Here is an 18,150-nt window from a genome sequence, read left to right on the forward strand (position 1 = left end):
TAATTGATTGTTAATCAAATTCGTTAACAACATTTTTTTCTTAATTACAATAAATCAATTACTAAAATTATTTATCTAATTTTGCTATTATAATTAAACAATATTGATTGAGTGATAGGATTGGAAAGAAAATTTTTCTACAAAATGAATGTTTTTATTTTGATAACAAATAACAATCTAACTAATACAAATGATATGTTAAATAGAATAAATCAGTTTTGCAATTAATTGGCACTTTCTAATTTAATAGTATATATTTTGAATTATTATACTACCTTATTTGATTTTGCTAATATGATCAATTATATTATATTAATTAAATGTCAAGATGGGAATTAAGTTAAAATGGATTGTAGTTTTCTTGATAAAAAACAATTCGGCTTGATCGGTTAATGAATATGAATAAAATTTGACTTCTATATTGATTATGAGTTACAAAAATTTAATTTTTATAAATGCGGCATTAAAATTATTAACATAAAACTTGAAACTTTTAATTTAAATAATTTTTCATATATCTTTCAAAATAATTAAAATGAACATTAATTTGTCAAAATAAAACATAACGACCTATTAAAATTAAACAAATGTATACAATATATGTTAGTTTATAAATAATCAAAAAATTATCCAAATTTTGATAAAAATAAAGGGAGTATCCAAATAAAAAATATAAACAAACCTTTACTAATTGTAATATTTTAATACATTAATAATTAAAAAAATCGTGCAACGCACGGGACTAAAGCTAGTAGTTTATTAATTAATGGATAGATGTTACTTGGAGTTAAATGAATTAAACTCTTAAGTTAGATTATTAATGTTAAGTTAATAAGTTGCATGTACGTTCTATTTTAGAACTACTATATATACCATGTAAGTTTTGATATCAAAATCAAGAAAAGCAATTACAAATACAAAGAATTAAATATATTTGCTTTCTCTTCTTTTATTGTGTGAGTGTTTTGTGAGTGTTTTAATTAAAGGGCCTACCATCTTCCAACAAAGTGGTATCGGAGCCATAATAGCGAAATGTCATCGAGAGGGAATTCTTTTTCTTTTCAATACCCACAACTCACTAAAACCAATTATGAGAATTGGTCAAATAGAATGAAAGCTATCCTTGGTTCACAAGGTGTGTGGGATATAGTTGAAAATGGTTTTGAGCCGGTCGAAGATGAGGCGACATTAAATCAAGTCGAAAGAGATGCTTTGGAAAAAGAGAGAAAGAAAGATCAAAGTGCTCTCACAATCATTCACCAGGGTTTGGATGATGATATGTTCGAAAAGGTGGCTATTAATACTACCTCGAAGCAGGCTTGGGAGACTCTTCAAAACTCTGTCATGGGAGTTGAGAAAGTAAAGAAAGTTCGGCTTCAAACTCTAAGGGCTGAGTTTGAATCACTCTTTATGAAGGAGAGTGAAACCATATCAGATTATACCACAAGAGTGTTGGTGGTAATTAATCAAATGAAGAGACTTGGAGAAAGAATAGAAGATGTTCGTGTAGTTGAGAAGATTTTGCGATCTCTCAATATGAAATTTAATCATGTTGTGGTTGCCATTGAAGAGTCAAAAGACACTGAGACCATGACAATTGATCAATTGTGTGGATCTTTGTGTGCGCATGAAGAAAGAATGAATCGTGGAAAACAAGAACATGTTGATCAGGCCTTGCTAACAAAATCCTTTAGCAAATCAAGAGGTGATTCTTCTACTAGAGGTGGTCGTGGACAACTCCGTGGAAGAGGCCTTGGTCGTGGATATGGACGTGGTCAAGGAAGAGGCGAACAAAACTCTTTCAATGAAAATAGAAATCAAAATTTTCATAGAGGTCGTGGCAGAGGAAGAGGAAGAAGCAATTATGGGGTATACGAAAGGAAAAATGATAAAACTAGAGTGCAGTGTTACTCTTGTAGCAAGTATGGCCATTATTCATGGGAATGCCAAAATGAAGCAGTAGAAGAGGAGACAAAGCTTGTAGAACGCCAAGATAATGAAGCAGATCAAGCTTTATTCTTTTCTAATAAGGAAGAAACCATAACTCACAAGAGTGCTTGGTATCTTGATAATGGTGCCAGTAATCATATGACTGGAGATAAAAGTAAGTTTGTGGAACTCAATACTAAAGTTAGTGGCAATGTGCGATTTGGCGATGACACAAGGGTGGAAATTCATGGCAAAGGTACAGTTTTATTTGAGACAAAACATGGCAGTCATAAATTTCTCCAAGATGTTTATTATATTCCAAAATTGAAAAGCAATATTTTGAGTATTGGTCAGCTTTTGGAGAATGGTTGTAAAATTAATATGGAAGGGCGTACTCTATGGCTTAAAGATCGTGATGGTAATCTTATTGCCAAAGTGGCGATGACAAAGAATAGAATGTTCATTCTAGATATGAAAGCAGGTGAAGCTATGTGTTTGAAAGCTTGTGTGGAAGATACATCATGGATTTGGCATATGCGATTCGGGCATTTGAATTTTGAAAATCTGAAAGATTTAGGAAGAAAGAAATTGGTGAAGGATATTCCGGTTATTGATCATCCGAGACAGTTATGTGAAGCATGTTTACTTGGAAAGCATTCAAGAAAGAGCTTTCCAAAGCAATCTGTCTCCAGAGCTACCAAGCCACTCCAGCTTATTCATTCAGATGTTTGTGGTCCAATTAATCCTCAATCGCTTGGTAAAAGTTCTTATTTTGTGTTATTCATTGATGATTATACTCGAAAGACTTGGATTTATTTCTTAAAGAATAAATCTGATGCTTTTGATTCTTTTAAGAAATTCAAAGCTCTTGTTGAGAAAGAGAGTGGTTATGAGATAAAATCTTTGAGAACTGATAGAGGAGGAGAGTTTACTTCTAATGAATTTGCAAGTTTCTGTGAGTTGCATGGAATTCGGAGGTTCTTGACTGTTCCAGGATCACCCCAACAAAATGGAGTTGCAGAGAGGAAGAATAGAACGATTCTGAATATGGCGAGATCAATGTTGAAGAGTAAAAATATGCCAGAGGAGTTTTGGGCTGAAGCAGTTGCATGTGCTGTGTATCTTTCAAATCGGTGTCCAACTAAGAGTTTGAAAGATGTGATCCCTCAAGAAGCCTGGAGTAAACAGAAGCCTAGTGTGTCCCATTTGCGAGTTTTTGGATCTGTTGCTTATGTGCATGTTCCAAAGCAACACAGGACCAAGCTGGATGATAGAAGTGAGAAGTTTGTTTTCATTGGTTATGATGAGAACTCAAAAGGTTATAGATTGTTCAATCCTGACAATGGAAAGATAGTGACTAGCAGAGATGTCGAGTTTAATGAAAAACAATCGTGGGACTGGAGTTCACAAAAGGAAGGATCATATGATTTCCTACCTTACTTTGAAGATGAAGAACCAATAGTTCATGAAGCTGAAGTCACACCACCAACTTCACCAGCTCCTTCATCCCAGACATCGACATCAACATCACCTTCATCAAGTTCAAGTGACAGGCCAAGGAGATATCGAAATCTTGAAGACATTTATAATGAAACTGAAAGGTTAGATGACATGAACTTATTATGTTTTCTTGCTGATGTTGAACCTTTAAGTTTTGAAGAAGCTAGCAAAGATGAGAGGTGGATTCAAGCCATGAATGAAGAGATCCAGTCCATCCAAAAGAATGATACTTGGAAACTTGTTTCTAATCCAAGTACTCATCGACCAATTGGAGTCAAATGGGTGTACAAAGTCAAGAAGAATGCTAAGGGTAAAGTAGAGAGGTACAAGGCTAGACTTGTGGCAAAAGGGTACAAGCAGAGACAGGGCATGGACTATGAAGAGGTTTTTGCTCCTGTTGCTCGCATGGAGACTATCAGACTATTGATTTCACTTGCAGCACAAAATCATTGGCAGATTCACCAGTTGGATGTCAAGTCAGCATTTCTAAATGGATTTCTTGAAGAGGAAGTTTATATTGAACAACCCGAGGGGTATGTTGTTGAAGGCTATAAAGACAAAGTGCTAAAACTTAACAAGGCTCTGTATGGGCTCAAACAAGCACCGAGAGCGTGGAATAGTCGAATTGATAAGTATTTTCAAGAGAATGGCTTCCGCAGATGCATGCATGAGTATGCTCTTTATGTGAAAGAGCAAGATGGAGATTTGTTGTTTGTCTGTATCTATGTAGATGATCTCATTTTTACAGGTACTAATCCCAATATGTTCAATGACTTTAAGAAGGCGATGGAACGCGAATTTGAGATGAGTGATATGGGACTCATGTCCTATTATTTGGGAATCGAAGTGAAGCAAATGGAAGATGGTATTTTCATATCACAGGAGCGCTATGCAAAAGATATACTCAAGAAGTTCAATATGACAAACTGCAAGCCTGTCAGCACCCCTATGGAGATTGGAGTAAAACTTTCAAAAGTGGAAGTAGATGCTGGGAGAATAGATTCAACTTTGTTCAAAAGTCTCGTTGGAAGTTTGAGATACTTAACTTGCACGAGACCAGACATCTTGTTTGCGGTTGGACTTGTCAGTCGGTTCATGGAGAAACCCACAACTTCTCATATGAAAGCAGCCAAGAGAATTTTACGATACTTAAAAGGTACACTTGATTATGGAATTTTTTATTCAGTGTCTGATGATTTCAAGTTGCTGGGTTATTGTGATAGTGATTTTGCTGGAGACATTGATGATAGAAAAAGCACTAGTGGTTTTATGTTCTCAATAGGAAATAGTGAAATTTCTTGGTGTTCGAAGAAGCAACCAATTGTGGCACTTTCATCATGTGAATCTGAGTATGTTGCAGCTACTTCATGTGCGTATCATGCAATTTGGTTACGAAGGTTATTGAAAGAACTTCACTTAGAGCAAGGAGAAGCAACCAAGATTATGATAGATAACAAGTCTGCTCAAGCACTAGCAAGAAATCCAGTGTTTCATGACCGAAGTAAGCATATCGATACAAGGTATCATTTTATCCGTGAGTGTATTGAAAATAAAGAAATTGAATTGGAATATGTGAGAACCGATGATCAGGTTGCTGATATTTTCACGAAGCCTTTGAAGTACGACAGTTTTCAGAAGTTGAGGATGATGCTCGGAGTTACAAGAAATTCAAGTTTACGGGGGAGTGTTAGTTATTAAACTTGAATTGATGCAAAGGAAAACGTAAAGAATAAATGTTAAGTTAAGTTAAATAAAATTAATAAGCTTAAGTTTACATAGTTTATTAATTAATGGATAGATGTTACTTGGAGTTAAATGAATTAAACTCTTAAGTTAGATTATTAATGTTAAGTTAATAAGTTGCATGTACGTTCTATTTTAGAACTACTATATATACCATGTAAGTTTTGATATCAAAATCAAGAAAAGCAATTACAAATACAACGAGTTAAATATATTTGCTTTCTCTTCTTTTATTGTGTGAGTGTTTTGTGAGTGTTTTAATTAAAGGGCCTACCATCTTCCAACAGTATAACTGGTATTTTTTTTTTAACAAAAAGTATAACTCAATATCTTTTTTATAATCCACGATAAATTCAGTGACCTTTTTTTTACGACAGTAGCTTAGTTGTAATAAAATTATAGCTAAGTCTTCTTTTAACGAAAATTAAAAAATAGTAATGATGTTTTACAAAGAATTAATCGATAATAAAGTTTCCGAGTTTGGCAACACATAATTCTGAATTTGAGGGAAGTTGTCCATGCTTATGTCAAGCATCCAGGATCATAAATTTTGTGTGGTTGAACCTCATATGCCATTGGTGTTTAGTGCGTAGATTCATCAGTATGTGATATACTGTCTCTACTTAAATTGCATTTTTATTTGACCCTTATGGCGCTTGCAATTTCACTACAACTCACTGGCCTTTTGAAACAAAAACTGAAATAAGAGCTTGTTAAAACACACAATACTATCAAATTTGATTACATTTCTAACTTAAGCTATTCATATAAACCAAACAAGCCTAATTTATTTGCGTTCTGCTCATTTAAACAGGAGAGATCAAAGTGTAAGTAATTTACTCTATAAATAATTTTTCTGCTGGTGAGGAGCCCATGCAAGCTAGAGGTGCCGCTTGAGAGCCCCTCTAGCGTAAGTAGATATTCAAAAAATTCTGGATTTTTTTTATGGAAAAAATGATTTTGATTGATATTAAATAGTTACAAGATTAAGAATTTAAAAAGGATATAATCTGACATAAAACGAGATGCAAAGTCTTACTCACAAATCGCTTTATAAAATAAAAATAAAAATTATATAATTGTTCTATATATCATTATAAGAATCAAATTTTTAACTTTCTAATAGAAGACATATCAATCATTCATAAGAAAGGGACAAACGTCCCCGAATAGCTATGTGTGAAGAATTTTTTCCATTCCGTCCTAATCATGCACAATTTCATCTTTAATCTTAAAAGATCTTAATACATATAAAGTCTACTAGAGGAAGAAAACAAAATGTAAAAAGAACAAAAAAACAATTCTTACTAGACGATTTTACAACGTCATGGTGCAAATAAAAAGAGTGTAAAAGTTGGAGGTTCTTTTAAGGCTATTAGCCTTTCTGTTACTATCATAAGTTTATATGAATCAGTTTGAAAATATATTGTGTATTTTTACTTCATAAACATCACGAGAGGCTAATATATTCTTCCATATTAATGTTAGTGTTAAAGTGAAAAATCTCACATCATTTGTGTGTGAATGATTATGTGTTTAGATATCGTTTGGGCCGTGTAATATCCCGTATTTTTCCTTCATGGTTTCGTTGTGTGTTTGACTTAGTCTCGGATTAATAATGGTGGACTTAACCAATGTGAAACTTTAATTGGGGTTGGAGTTATATATTATTTGTGTCACATGCGTTGTGTGAGTTTTCGATGACGGTTTAATTTGTATCCGGATTATTAATCGATGTTGTGTTCGTGTGCCTTCTAGATCTAACATGTTTTCATAAAACATCAATATCTCCCAATTGCACCGTTGGATCGGACTCATTTTTGGATAGGCTGTGCATGACAAACAGTTGACCGTTGGATCAAAATTTGAGACGCATTGGGTTAGTGTGCAAACGCACACGCAATGTGCACGAACGCACACTTGGTTTTGCGGCTGTTGGCTATAAATACGTTATTACGTATTTCTTTCTGCTCTTTCTTTTATTCTAAAAACCCTAGCCGTTTTCTCTCAACCCAAGCGCTCTAAAACATTCTGAAACATCACCATTCATCTTTCCATTTAATTCGTTTGATTTCGGTAAGCAAACTAACGTTACTTTCTTCATCGTTTCAATTCGATATCGTCTTTTTCGTTCAATAACTTGTGTTCTTTGTTATCCTTGCATCGGGCTGAGACTCACCTCTTCGTTACATCAGTACGTGGTCTCCTATTACCCTTGCGCGTTGTAAACAAATTCGGTACATGAATCTGCTTCGTTAAGCGTCGTTACGGTTTCATCGTTGTTGTTTAATGTTGTTTGCCTTAGTTCATGTTGTTGCTGCCGAATGGCTCTTGTCGTTGATGTGATTCTTGTCTGTCTCAAATCCTATCCCTGTTGTTAAAGTGAGTAGTCGTGTTGCTGAAGTGATTATAGAGATTCACTTGTTCTTCATGTTTTTGTGATTACTGTATATGTTTTTGCTCTTCTTTTTGCTTCACTTTTCATGGCTTAGGTATTGGCGGGAATGATTAATTTTTAAATGTTATGTGACTGAGTTTAGTTGTTGCTTATCAATCCTTTTAATGGCTTTTTGTTAATGGTAATACTCATTTGAATTACATCCTTGTCCTTCATTGTTAAGCTTTTGGCAACATGGGTTTTGTTATGACCATTCATATCCCTTAATTATGCATGTATGATTCTTAACTTATTGGTTAAAGAATCTGAATTATGTGATTCTGTTTTTGCGAAAATGTCATTATTTTAGATACCGATTCGAATACTACTTGATAACATTATTTTAAATCGAGAAACGATATTGTTTTATAATCTTCGAATCAAATAATTACTTGGGTAATTATTGCTTTGTAAAATTTTGGCTTGACGTGCCATTTTGGCTAAATTATGTTTTAACTTCTAAAATATTTTCTTAACTTATTTTAGTTAAGTAATTGGTTGTAACTTGGGTTACATGAAATCAAAGTTATTGGGTTCCGTTTTAAATATTGATTTATTATTTTATCAAAGTTGATTCTATAATTATAAACTATGATTTATAATCAGATATAATTATATTTATTTTATTAAAGTTGTTTTCGGAAATTATAAACTCTAGTTTATATTTTGATAAAATATTTTGGGTCGGGTTAGACTTGGGTCACCCGACATGTGAGGTACCTTGGTAGTTATTGGTAACTCGGCTAACCTAATAATTGAGAAAATGGATTTAAGTTATTATTTAAATATTATTTAAGTAATATTTTTTCGAAGCGGATTTTAAAGCGAGAATCCAATAGACTTGGCTTATTTATTTATTTAAGTATTGTGTTATTCGATGTGGTTCATTTTTGACTCGGATCATTACGTGATTAATTGCTCAATCTATTCTGGTTACGTTTATGCTTGATTCGGTATTGTGCTAGTCCTATGTGGTGTCTAGTACTCTATAGAGTTAGAGGTTGATTTTAATATTGGTTTTACTCTGTTCTTAGACTCGTCGACTGTGCGTGCTTCAGAGTCGATTCAGGTTTTGTCGCTTGCCAGGTTTTCACGTGAATTAGCAAGCAGTGAGTTTGTAGTGCTATTTACCGCTTTATTAAGTACCATAATTTATTTTAATATTATAAATGCTTTCGAACTGTTTTTACGGATTATGGATCTGGATTGAAATGAGTTGCTCGATAGACTTGTATCGAGACTGTGTGCACCGGTAAGTACTCTGGGAATCGGCAGACTAAAGTCTTGCTTACGCTGGTATATATATGACGAGGATTTGTTCCCGTCCACTCTGGGTTTATCAATATGTTATGTCATACTTACGCTGGGATCATTTCAATGCTGTTTTCCATAATTTTATTATATTAGTATAAAATGTTTTGATTTAAGGGTTTTAAACTTAATAAATGTAAATAGTATTGCGAACTCATCTCAGTATATCTGACCCCCGTTGTTTCCCCATTTTTCTAGGTTATTTATTTTGAGCGAGTCTGCTGATCTCCGAATCTTTGATTACTCGGAGGTTTATTTTATTTTAATAAATTGTCAAACTAAGTTTATTTTTAAACCGCAGTAGTAAACTAGAAGTCTAAATTATTCTAGTTGTTTGTCAGATTGGTCTGACTGGTTTTATTAATGCTTTCGCATATTTATTTGTTTAACTCTGGTTAAATATTATTTATTGGATATAATTATAATTAAACTGTGAGTCTAAGTTGGAGTCTCTGTTGCCCCCGAGCATTGAATCTTCTGCAGGTTTTTATGTTTATTGTTTTCGGCGAGGCTTGCTACGGGTTTCGGTACGACCATTACCCATACCCTAGCGCCGGTCGCGATTCATAAAAATGGATCGTGACAGGCCGCTCCGCTTAACATCAATTGATTTTAAAATGGAATCTAATATGGTATCAAAACTTTCTCCATTCACACAATTTGAATTTAACCCGGTCCACGCAAAGCGAAAGTGGGAATTTATTGCTCTACCCAAACATGCTATGCGTGAAATCTCACATTGTTTGTATATCTAATTGGACATATATTTATATATTGGTTGGTCCTTTTACACTGATTGGTTTTAAGATGGAATCTAACAATATGAATATGATTAAGCATTTTTTTCTATATCAATTCGCTCATATTTCAAATTCAAACAGAATACTTTAATTGAAGATTTTATGAACAAAGGGTTAACGCGCTACCTGAACTTGTAACACAAGGTCATTTAACCCAGTTTCTACTTGTTTGAGCAACTAACCCCAAAACTCTTCATTTTTGGATCAAATAACCCATAATTTATATTTTTATTGTAAAAAATAGATTTAAGATAATTTTATCGCAATAATTAGACAGTTTTTTTATTTCTATTCCGCACCCTCACCTCCGATTTGTATTTTACACGTTTTTAAATACAATTATGGGGTTATTTGATCCAAAAATGAAGAGTTTTGGGATTAGTTGCTCAAACAAGTAAAAAGTGGGTTAAATGACTCTGTGTCACAAGTTCAAGGGGTGCGTTGACCTATTATTCAAGATTTTATTGATTAAATTATTGAAAAGAATAAACATGTTTCAAATTCCTTATAATTTTATCGTTCGATATAATTCATAAGTTTTATTGAATGTTTTTACCGGCTAATAATCATCAACGGTCCTCGACCTTTGCCCTAAGCTTCCGTAAACCCTTTATACTTTCAAAAGCTTCTCTAAACCCCACAACCTTTATGGCGGCGCTCATTCACGGTCCTTATGGACGAAAATACCCCTAAGCGCCGTCTTTTTTTGGCGGCTACAATTCTAAAAAAAAAAGACGGCGCCACGTGTCATCTGACATGTGATATCTAAAGAAAAAATTGAAAAACCCAAAACACCCTTACAACTATTAAAATTTAATTAAAATAAAAATAAAAAATCAAAGCAAATCAACCCATTCAAACCACTGAATTATCGAAACCGAACCGCCACAACCGAACCCGCCTCCGGTCATCTTCTCAGGTGAGAAAACGACCAAGCTCGTCGTCTTCTCACCTGAGAAGACGACCGTCTTCTCAGATCTGAGAAGACGAGCTGCTGCTCGTCTTCTCCGGTTGTGAGAACACGAGCAGCAGCTCGTCTTCTCCATTTTTGAGAAGACGAACTGGTGCTCGTCAATTCTGATGGGTCGGCGGCGGGTGCGGTGAGTGGTTCGGATTGGCGGGGAGTTGTAAATAGATTGACCGTGGGTTGGGTTTGATTAAGTAAATTTGATTTGGTTTAGTTTTTTAGAGGATATTTTGGGTGTTTCAATTTTGTTTTGACATTAAATGACGTGTCAATTAACATGTGGCGCCACTATTTGTTTTTGTCCAAAAAAAAGACAGCCGCCAAAACCAAAAGGGTAGTTTCGTCTATAAGGGCCGTGAATGGCGCCGCCACAAAGGTTGGGGGGTTTAGGAAGTTTTTGAAAGTATAGGGGGTTTAGGGAAGCTTAGGGTAAAAGTCGAGAACCGTCGGTGATTATTAGCCGTTTTTACCTAATATTACATTTAAAAAATTAAACAAACTTAATTTCTAAATATTTGTTTTGCTGTATAGCAATAATATTAAGTGTTTTTTCAAGCATGATTTTCCATAGCAATACATTGATTTAGTTGAAACTAATTTAAGAATTCGCTAGTACTATTTCACATTGTTTATAAATCTCTTTATATATAGTTTACTAATTCTAAATTCATTTATCAACTTACTTTAAATTAACTTTGTCGGTCATGAAATTGGAATTTTACAGATTTAAGGTTAAAAGAAGGTTAAAGTCAGCTTGCTTTATAGAACATGATATATATAACCTCATTTTTATGTGGAGACTCAAATTAAAGACCTCTATAATTCTTACAAAATGAAAAAACAACATCCTACCACTCGCTAATTAACAGAGTTAATGTTTGCTTAACGATAAAAACTAATGACATTAAATTATGAGAAGAATATTTGTACTAACTAATAAAAAAATTATACTATATTTTGTTGCAAAAAAACAATACATATATATTTAGAATGTATAATATATGGCTATGAAACATGCATCTATAGCTAATTTAGAGTTTGTAATTAGCGGTAGAGAGGGAAGAAAGGAGAAATGTTATAATCTCATGAATCTCTCTTAATTAGTTGTGAACTCAAAACAAATTTTAACAAAATTACACTTGTCTTTGTTTAAACAATAAAACCATAAACACGAACCTTCTAAAATAGCTTATATATATATATATTATAAACTTGCCAATTAAAGAAAAAAAACTGAAAAATAACAATACATGTTCAGAATAACCAATTAACCTTGGATTTTCCTAAAACATCTCTCATCCACAGCACTTCTTAATTTCCTCATCGTCCAAGCTTTTCATTTTTTGAGAAGAAATTCTGAGAAAAGAGAAAAAAAGAAAATAAATTTCTTTTTCTCTTCTCCCTCTACTCCAAAATATTTTTAAAAAATACCATAATGGCTTTAGCTTTCCCTCTTCCTATTATTCTCCTCCTCTTCCTCTCCATTCCGCTTTCCGAATCTCGTTTGTCTCTTGATTATTATAAAAAATCATGTCCAGGATTCGACGATATCATTCGCGACGTCGTCTCCAGCAAACAAAGCACCACTCCGACCACCGCAGCTGCAACTTTACGTGTATTTTTCCATGACTGTATGGTAGAAGGCTGTGATGCATCTGTTCTTGTTGCGTCAAACTCCTTCAACTTAGCTGAACGCGACGCTGATCTCAACAAAAACCTTCCAGGAGATGCTTTCGACGTTGTTATGAAAGCTAAGCTTGCTCTGGAGGTTAAATGCCCTAAAATTGTTTCCTGCGCTGACATTCTTGCCCAGGTCACCCGCGACCTTGTTATCATGGTCGGCGGACCGTTCTACGACGTCCGTCTGGGACGCAAAGACGGGCTTATCTCGAAAGCAGCCAACGTTCCCGGGAACCTTCCAACGACGAACATGACAATGGACCAGATGATCCAGTTCTTTAAAATGAAAGGGTTCGAAGTTAAAGAAATGGTGGCGTTAATGGGAGGTCACACTATCGGATTTTCTCACTGCAAGGAGTTTGCCGCCAGGCTTTATCATTACAGCAAGACTACACCGACAGATCCCGGATTGAACCCGAAATTCGCAGAAGCTTTGAAAAAATTCTGCTCTAATTACACAAAGGATCCAACCATGTCAGCATTCAATGATGTTCTTTCACCAGGAAAGTTTGATAACATGTATTATCAGAATTTACCTAGAGGATTAGGGCTATTGAGGAGTGATCATATTCTGAATCAAGATTCAAGAACAAGGCCTTTTGTTGAACAATATGCTGCGAATCAGAAATTGTTCTACGACGATTTCAGTCATGCAATGGAAAAACTCAGTGTTCGTCAGATCAAGACCGGGAAAAAAGGAGAGGTCAGGAGCAGGTGTGATCAGTTCAATTCTATTAAGGTTTAGGATTGACAGAATGGAATCTCCTGTCAGTCATTTGCTTAATTTCTTTTAACAAAAAAAAAACAATTTGTTTTGTACTTTTGATTGATTTGAATTGAATCATTGCTGATGTTTCTGTGCTAATGCTACTGCTATAGCATCGTAACGACGAGGATGAGAATTTGCAGTTTATTTTATTTTATGATCTTATTTGCATTGAATTGTGCTGCAATGCATAGTCCTTTTGTAATTTTTATTATTATTAAGAATGAAATCTCATTTTATGTTAGAAAATTTGGAGTTGAATTATTGGAAAGGAATGACTAGCAATTCTACCAGCAATCAAAGTATAGAACGATTAATTTGCATTCACGGTTCCTCAACTTTGTTTTCTCTACCATTCTCATCATTTACCTTGAACTGTAACAGTAAGACCCTCAATTTTTAATTTTATTGCACTATACATATCTATTGTTAGCTTAGCTAAATTTCTGTCATATTTTTGGCACAATGAAATCGAAATTGAGATATTTTAGTGTTATAAATCAAAGATAAAAAGACTTTAATGAGAAAGAAGACAGTTAAAGGACTGTTAGTGCCAATTACCCGCAATCGAACTGTTGCAGAGAAAGCCGGTGCAGCAATCAGAGTTCTTAGCTAAATATTCAAAACTGGCAGACAAAACCATGAATTACAAGGTTTCATTGATTAGTAGTAAACAGCCAACAATACATCCATTCAGTTCATAAAGAACCAAGAGATTTTCCCTCCCTTTCTACTGCTACTAAATAAACAGGTCATGCTTAATAAAAGCTAATCTGCAGTTTAATTCAGAGACTAGTATTTCTATATAAACAAACTGCAAAGATTATCAACTTTGCGTAACAGTAAGTACATGAAACTAAAACTTTCCTGTTACTTGAGAAAAGTACTACAACCAAATATAGCAATTGAGAGGACAGCAACAAGTCGATTTAACATTCACTGTACTAAATTGCACTCATTTCAAGCTGAAAATGTCTCATTTTCGTCATTCTTAATTGGATATACATGCAGATTTTGGTAGTTATTTTCCTTAAAGTTTCAGTCTTCTACTTATAATCGGCCGACTTAGCTAGGCATAATGATGCAAATTAGAAAACAAGAAACCTTCCAATAACAGCTGATTTCCACAGGATTCATCAAAAGGAGAAATAAACAATAAAGTCAATAAGTTGTCGAGCATGTCCTCTATAAGTAGTTTGGTACTTTGAAATGCAGTAGCAAACACCAATCACAAGGATAGGTATCATGAAAATCAAAAGTAATTTGACAGAGAATAATACTTCATAAGCCATTCTAGAGAAATTTCTAGAGTCTCGTACTAGTCAACTGCATAGCACAGTAGTTTTTAAAAGAAGAAATTATAGAAGTGGGTATGTAAGCATATCTACAACTACAAAAAAGAAAGAGAAAATCTTGTAAAATGTTTTCACAGAATGAAAACACAATGTTTTAAGACTGATAAGCATACATTTACAGGCTAATTCAAGTCTTTAGCTCATAAAATTACATTCACTGTCAAAAATTTGTGCTCGATAGTTGCACAATACACTTTAGTGCGTTTGGGAAAGGATGAAGGTCGATACTATTTGATTATGCTTTTCTCATAACGATTTCCACCAAAAACAGCATCTAATTGACAGCCACTCCCTCTTTCTTGCTATATACATATAACCTAAGAAATACTAAAAACCTGGACAGTATGTTTTTTTTTTAGGATGAAGGTTGATACTGTTAACAGGAAGGCGCTGCTTTTCTTTAAGGGAAAAAAGGAACAGGATCACATGAGACTTTCATTATAGAATATTGTTAATTTAATTCATCACTAGTTTTAATATTGAAGTTACGGCAGTAATTTAATAAAGGGCAGGAATCATCATGGGATTCCTTTCCACTTTGGTTGCTCCCTTTCGTAATACATTTACGGCAAAGCTTACCATGTGTGTATAGAAGACAATTCAAGTCGAATTTGAGCTCATTTGGAATTCGTTGGTTGAGATGAAGGTATGTCTTATTCCTGTCTGCCGCTTGAGGAACCCAACCTAAGGTCTTTGCAATCTCAAAAACCTGCATATGTTTAATTTCATGTGAGTAGGTTTGAGATAGCTACTAAGAAATCTGGCATACCATGAGAATTTTGGACATATGAGCCAGGTACTCACATGGGTGTCCACTGGGAAATCATCTTGCTGAAGATGGAACATCAAAACACAAGCTACCTGCAAGCAATTGTCACATTAATAAATTTGCCACCCGATTGAAGAGCAGAGCAAAGCAAAGGTTAAAGGTACAAGAATTCTGAAATATAGCTTAAAAGCTTGAATTCAATGTTATCTTACACAAAAATGCATGATGTTAGCATATGAGAATGACTTAGCTCAAATAATATACAGTGTACACTAATCATGTCACAAACAATTAACTAAATGGCTCCGTGTAAAAAAAAACAATTAATTAAATGGCTCCGTGTAATAATCACAAAACTGGATGTAGATTGATGTACTGGAAAATGACCAACATCAGACAACACTTTTAAACCCTTGCAAACTTTTGTATGCATATGCATATTAGAAAATAGAATAATAAGCCACTTTGCTCTACTCAGCCTGGTTCATTAACTAAGACTCCAAGCAAACACAGTTGATTAATCAATGGGCAATTAGGCATACACTAATTGCACAGTTAGATGGACATAAATTGTACGGTTTGATGAACTAAAACGGTGAAATTGTGAATGAAACTTACAATTGAAATTAGGAATGACAAATACCCTAATTTACATAAGATGCACATAAGACTTCCTGTATCCATTTAACCATCACAAACGACATAGAAGCAAACGCGCTATGAAAACACGAGCAGCAGGTCATCCCAATAAAAATAGTATTAGTTCATATAACACTATCCTTCCCTACACATTAAAGACTATATACAAATCAAAAACTTACCGTTTTCGGCCCAATTCCTTTGAAATGAGAAAGCTCAGATTTAATTTCATCAACTGACATATCTCGAAGATACTCCAAACAAAGTTTACCATTTTTCTCCATCAAACAATTCAGCATGTTCTTAATGCAAGAAGCCTTTGTAGGAGCTAAACCTCCACATCTTATAGCATTCTCAATGCATTTCAATTCAGCTGCCAGTACCTTCAACAACAAAAACCACACTCTATTCTAATACAACACAACCCATAAAAAATACAAGTCCCTAAATAACAACAGGTATCTGAAATAGTCTCAAATTTCACTTTTTTTCGTCAATTCAACCGATAACTATGAAAATCATTAAAACTCAAAAACCCAAAACAGGAACTAAAAACTTACATGTTCCCAAGTAGGAAAATCAGATTTTAAATTATCAAAAGCCCTTTGGGAATTAACCTCAGTAGTGTTCTGTGACAGCACAGTTTTAACCAGACCGTCCAAAACGCTTTCTGCTTTTGCATTATCCAACGGCTCTGATTTAGCACCATCATCATCGACAGCAAGTTCATGTGGAAGTAAATTAAGTCTGTGTTTGCGATACTTAGCAAACTCTTGAGGGAAGCCATGAAAAGCCAAGAGAGAGTCTCGTATAGCTCTGCATTCTTCGGGTGTGGGTCGTGGGTGAGTTGGGTACGGGTCTTGTTTGATTATGATGTTGGCATTGTTGATTTTGGCTGATTTTTTTGGTTTGGTTTCAGGTTTGGTTGATTTTAGCTTTCTTTTTCTGTCCCTTTTTTGCATTGTTTTTTCGCTTGAGATAAATTGAACGAGGCTGGCAGGAAATTATGATATGAAGGGAAAGGTGAAAATATTAATGGCTTAATATATTATTTAACCCCTAAACTTTATCACTTTATTCTCTGCGGCTCTTAAATTAATTTTGTGTTAAATTGAACCTCTTAAATATATTTTTTATTCTATTTAACCCCTCAAACTATACTATTTGTTCTATTTACCCCTTAATTAAATATTTTTCCCACTGAACACCTAAACTATTTTTTACCTATTTAACCTTTTCACATAATGTATTAATTTTAAAAAAGATACAAATATGTTTTTTATATTTAAAATAAAGAGCGATGTATTTTATATATTATTTAAAAATTTATTTAAGGATTAATTACTTTAAAAATTATGAATTTTAGCACATTTTGCAATTTAAAAACAAACTTGAAAGATTCGTAATTGATTGAAAAGTTTGAAATTGCAAAAAAAATAAAAGTTGGTATCTTAAAATTAGAAATTCAAGTTAAATTTATGAAACACAATAAAATTTATAATTTTTTTAAACAATTAAACATTCATTTAATATTATCAAAAGTATAATAAATTTATATATTTTATAAATATCATTAGCAAAAAGAGACAAACTCCTTTTATCATGGTTGAAATGTAAAAAAATATTTACATGTTAAAAAAGTAATATAATATAATTATAATTTTTATTTAATTCTATCCTTTTCTATACAATTTCTACTGTCGTTGATAATGTACAAAAAATTTATTAAAATGTTAAATAAATTTATTTTAAAAAAAATTATCTGTTATTGTATATAAATTAATTTATATGCTTCTAAGCATTCATGCTAGACATAATATGGTTGAAAATTAAATAACTGTATTTTTGAGGAGGTTAAAGGGATAAAATTTTAAAGTTTAAATGTCAATAGGCAAAAAAAATAGTTTAGGGGTTAAATAGAACAAATAGTATAGTTTGAGGGGTTAAATAGAAAAAAATAGTTAAGAGGTCCAATAAAACGAAATTAGTTTAGATATTGCGGAAAATAAAGTGGTAAAATTTAGGAGTTAAATAATATATTAAGCCAAATATAATATACCTTTGTATATAGTGGGCTAATAATCAAACATGGCACTCCAACTTAGTTACTCCCATCATAAAACCCCCTAAATTTTAAAAAGCATCACTAAACCCTATAAATTTTGCTAATTGAGCTAGTAACCCCTTTTGCTCTATAATGACCAAATACCCCTAAATCTATAAAAAAAAATAAAACTAACTCGATCTAACCGAA

At 33.4% G+C, this 18,150-nt stretch overlaps 2 protein-coding genes across 5 annotated transcripts; one reads left to right on the forward strand and one right to left on the reverse strand.

Moving 5' to 3' along the window:
• The first annotated feature begins 11,924 nt into the window (after positions 1–11,924).
• On the forward strand, positions 11,925–13,382 carry LOC126675131 (peroxidase 65-like). Its single transcript, XM_050369724.2, has one exon. It carries the CDS (start codon positions 12,123–12,125, stop codon positions 13,110–13,112), a length of 990 nt encoding a protein of 329 aa, XP_050225681.1. The 5' UTR covers positions 11,925–12,122; the 3' UTR covers positions 13,113–13,382.
• A 271-nt stretch (positions 13,383–13,653) lies between these two features.
• LOC126675132 (putative DNA glycosylase At3g47830) lies at positions 13,654–16,928 on the reverse strand. 4 transcript variants are annotated; one of them, XM_050369729.2, is made up of 5 exons: positions 16,457–16,928; positions 16,079–16,279; positions 15,293–15,349; positions 15,068–15,197; positions 13,654–13,866 (listed from the first exon to the last, which is right to left on the reverse strand). In XM_050369729.2, exons 1-5 carry the CDS (start codon positions 16,856–16,858, stop codon positions 13,832–13,834), a joined length of 825 nt encoding a protein of 274 aa, XP_050225686.1. In that variant the 5' UTR covers positions 16,859–16,928; the 3' UTR covers positions 13,654–13,831. The 4 variants fall into 4 exon arrangements, with proteins under 4 accessions (XP_050225686.1, XP_050225685.1, XP_050225684.1 ...); XM_050369728.2 differs by having other exon boundaries at positions 13,654–13,869; XM_050369727.2 differs by having other exon boundaries at positions 13,654–13,872.
• Between the last annotated feature and the right edge of the window lie 1,222 nt (positions 16,929–18,150).

The sequence above is a fragment of the Mercurialis annua genome, linkage group LG3 (assembly GCF_937616625.2).
Source record: "Mercurialis annua linkage group LG3, ddMerAnnu1.2, whole genome shotgun sequence".
NCBI classification, from domain to species: Eukaryota; Viridiplantae; Streptophyta; class Magnoliopsida; order Malpighiales; family Euphorbiaceae; genus Mercurialis; species Mercurialis annua.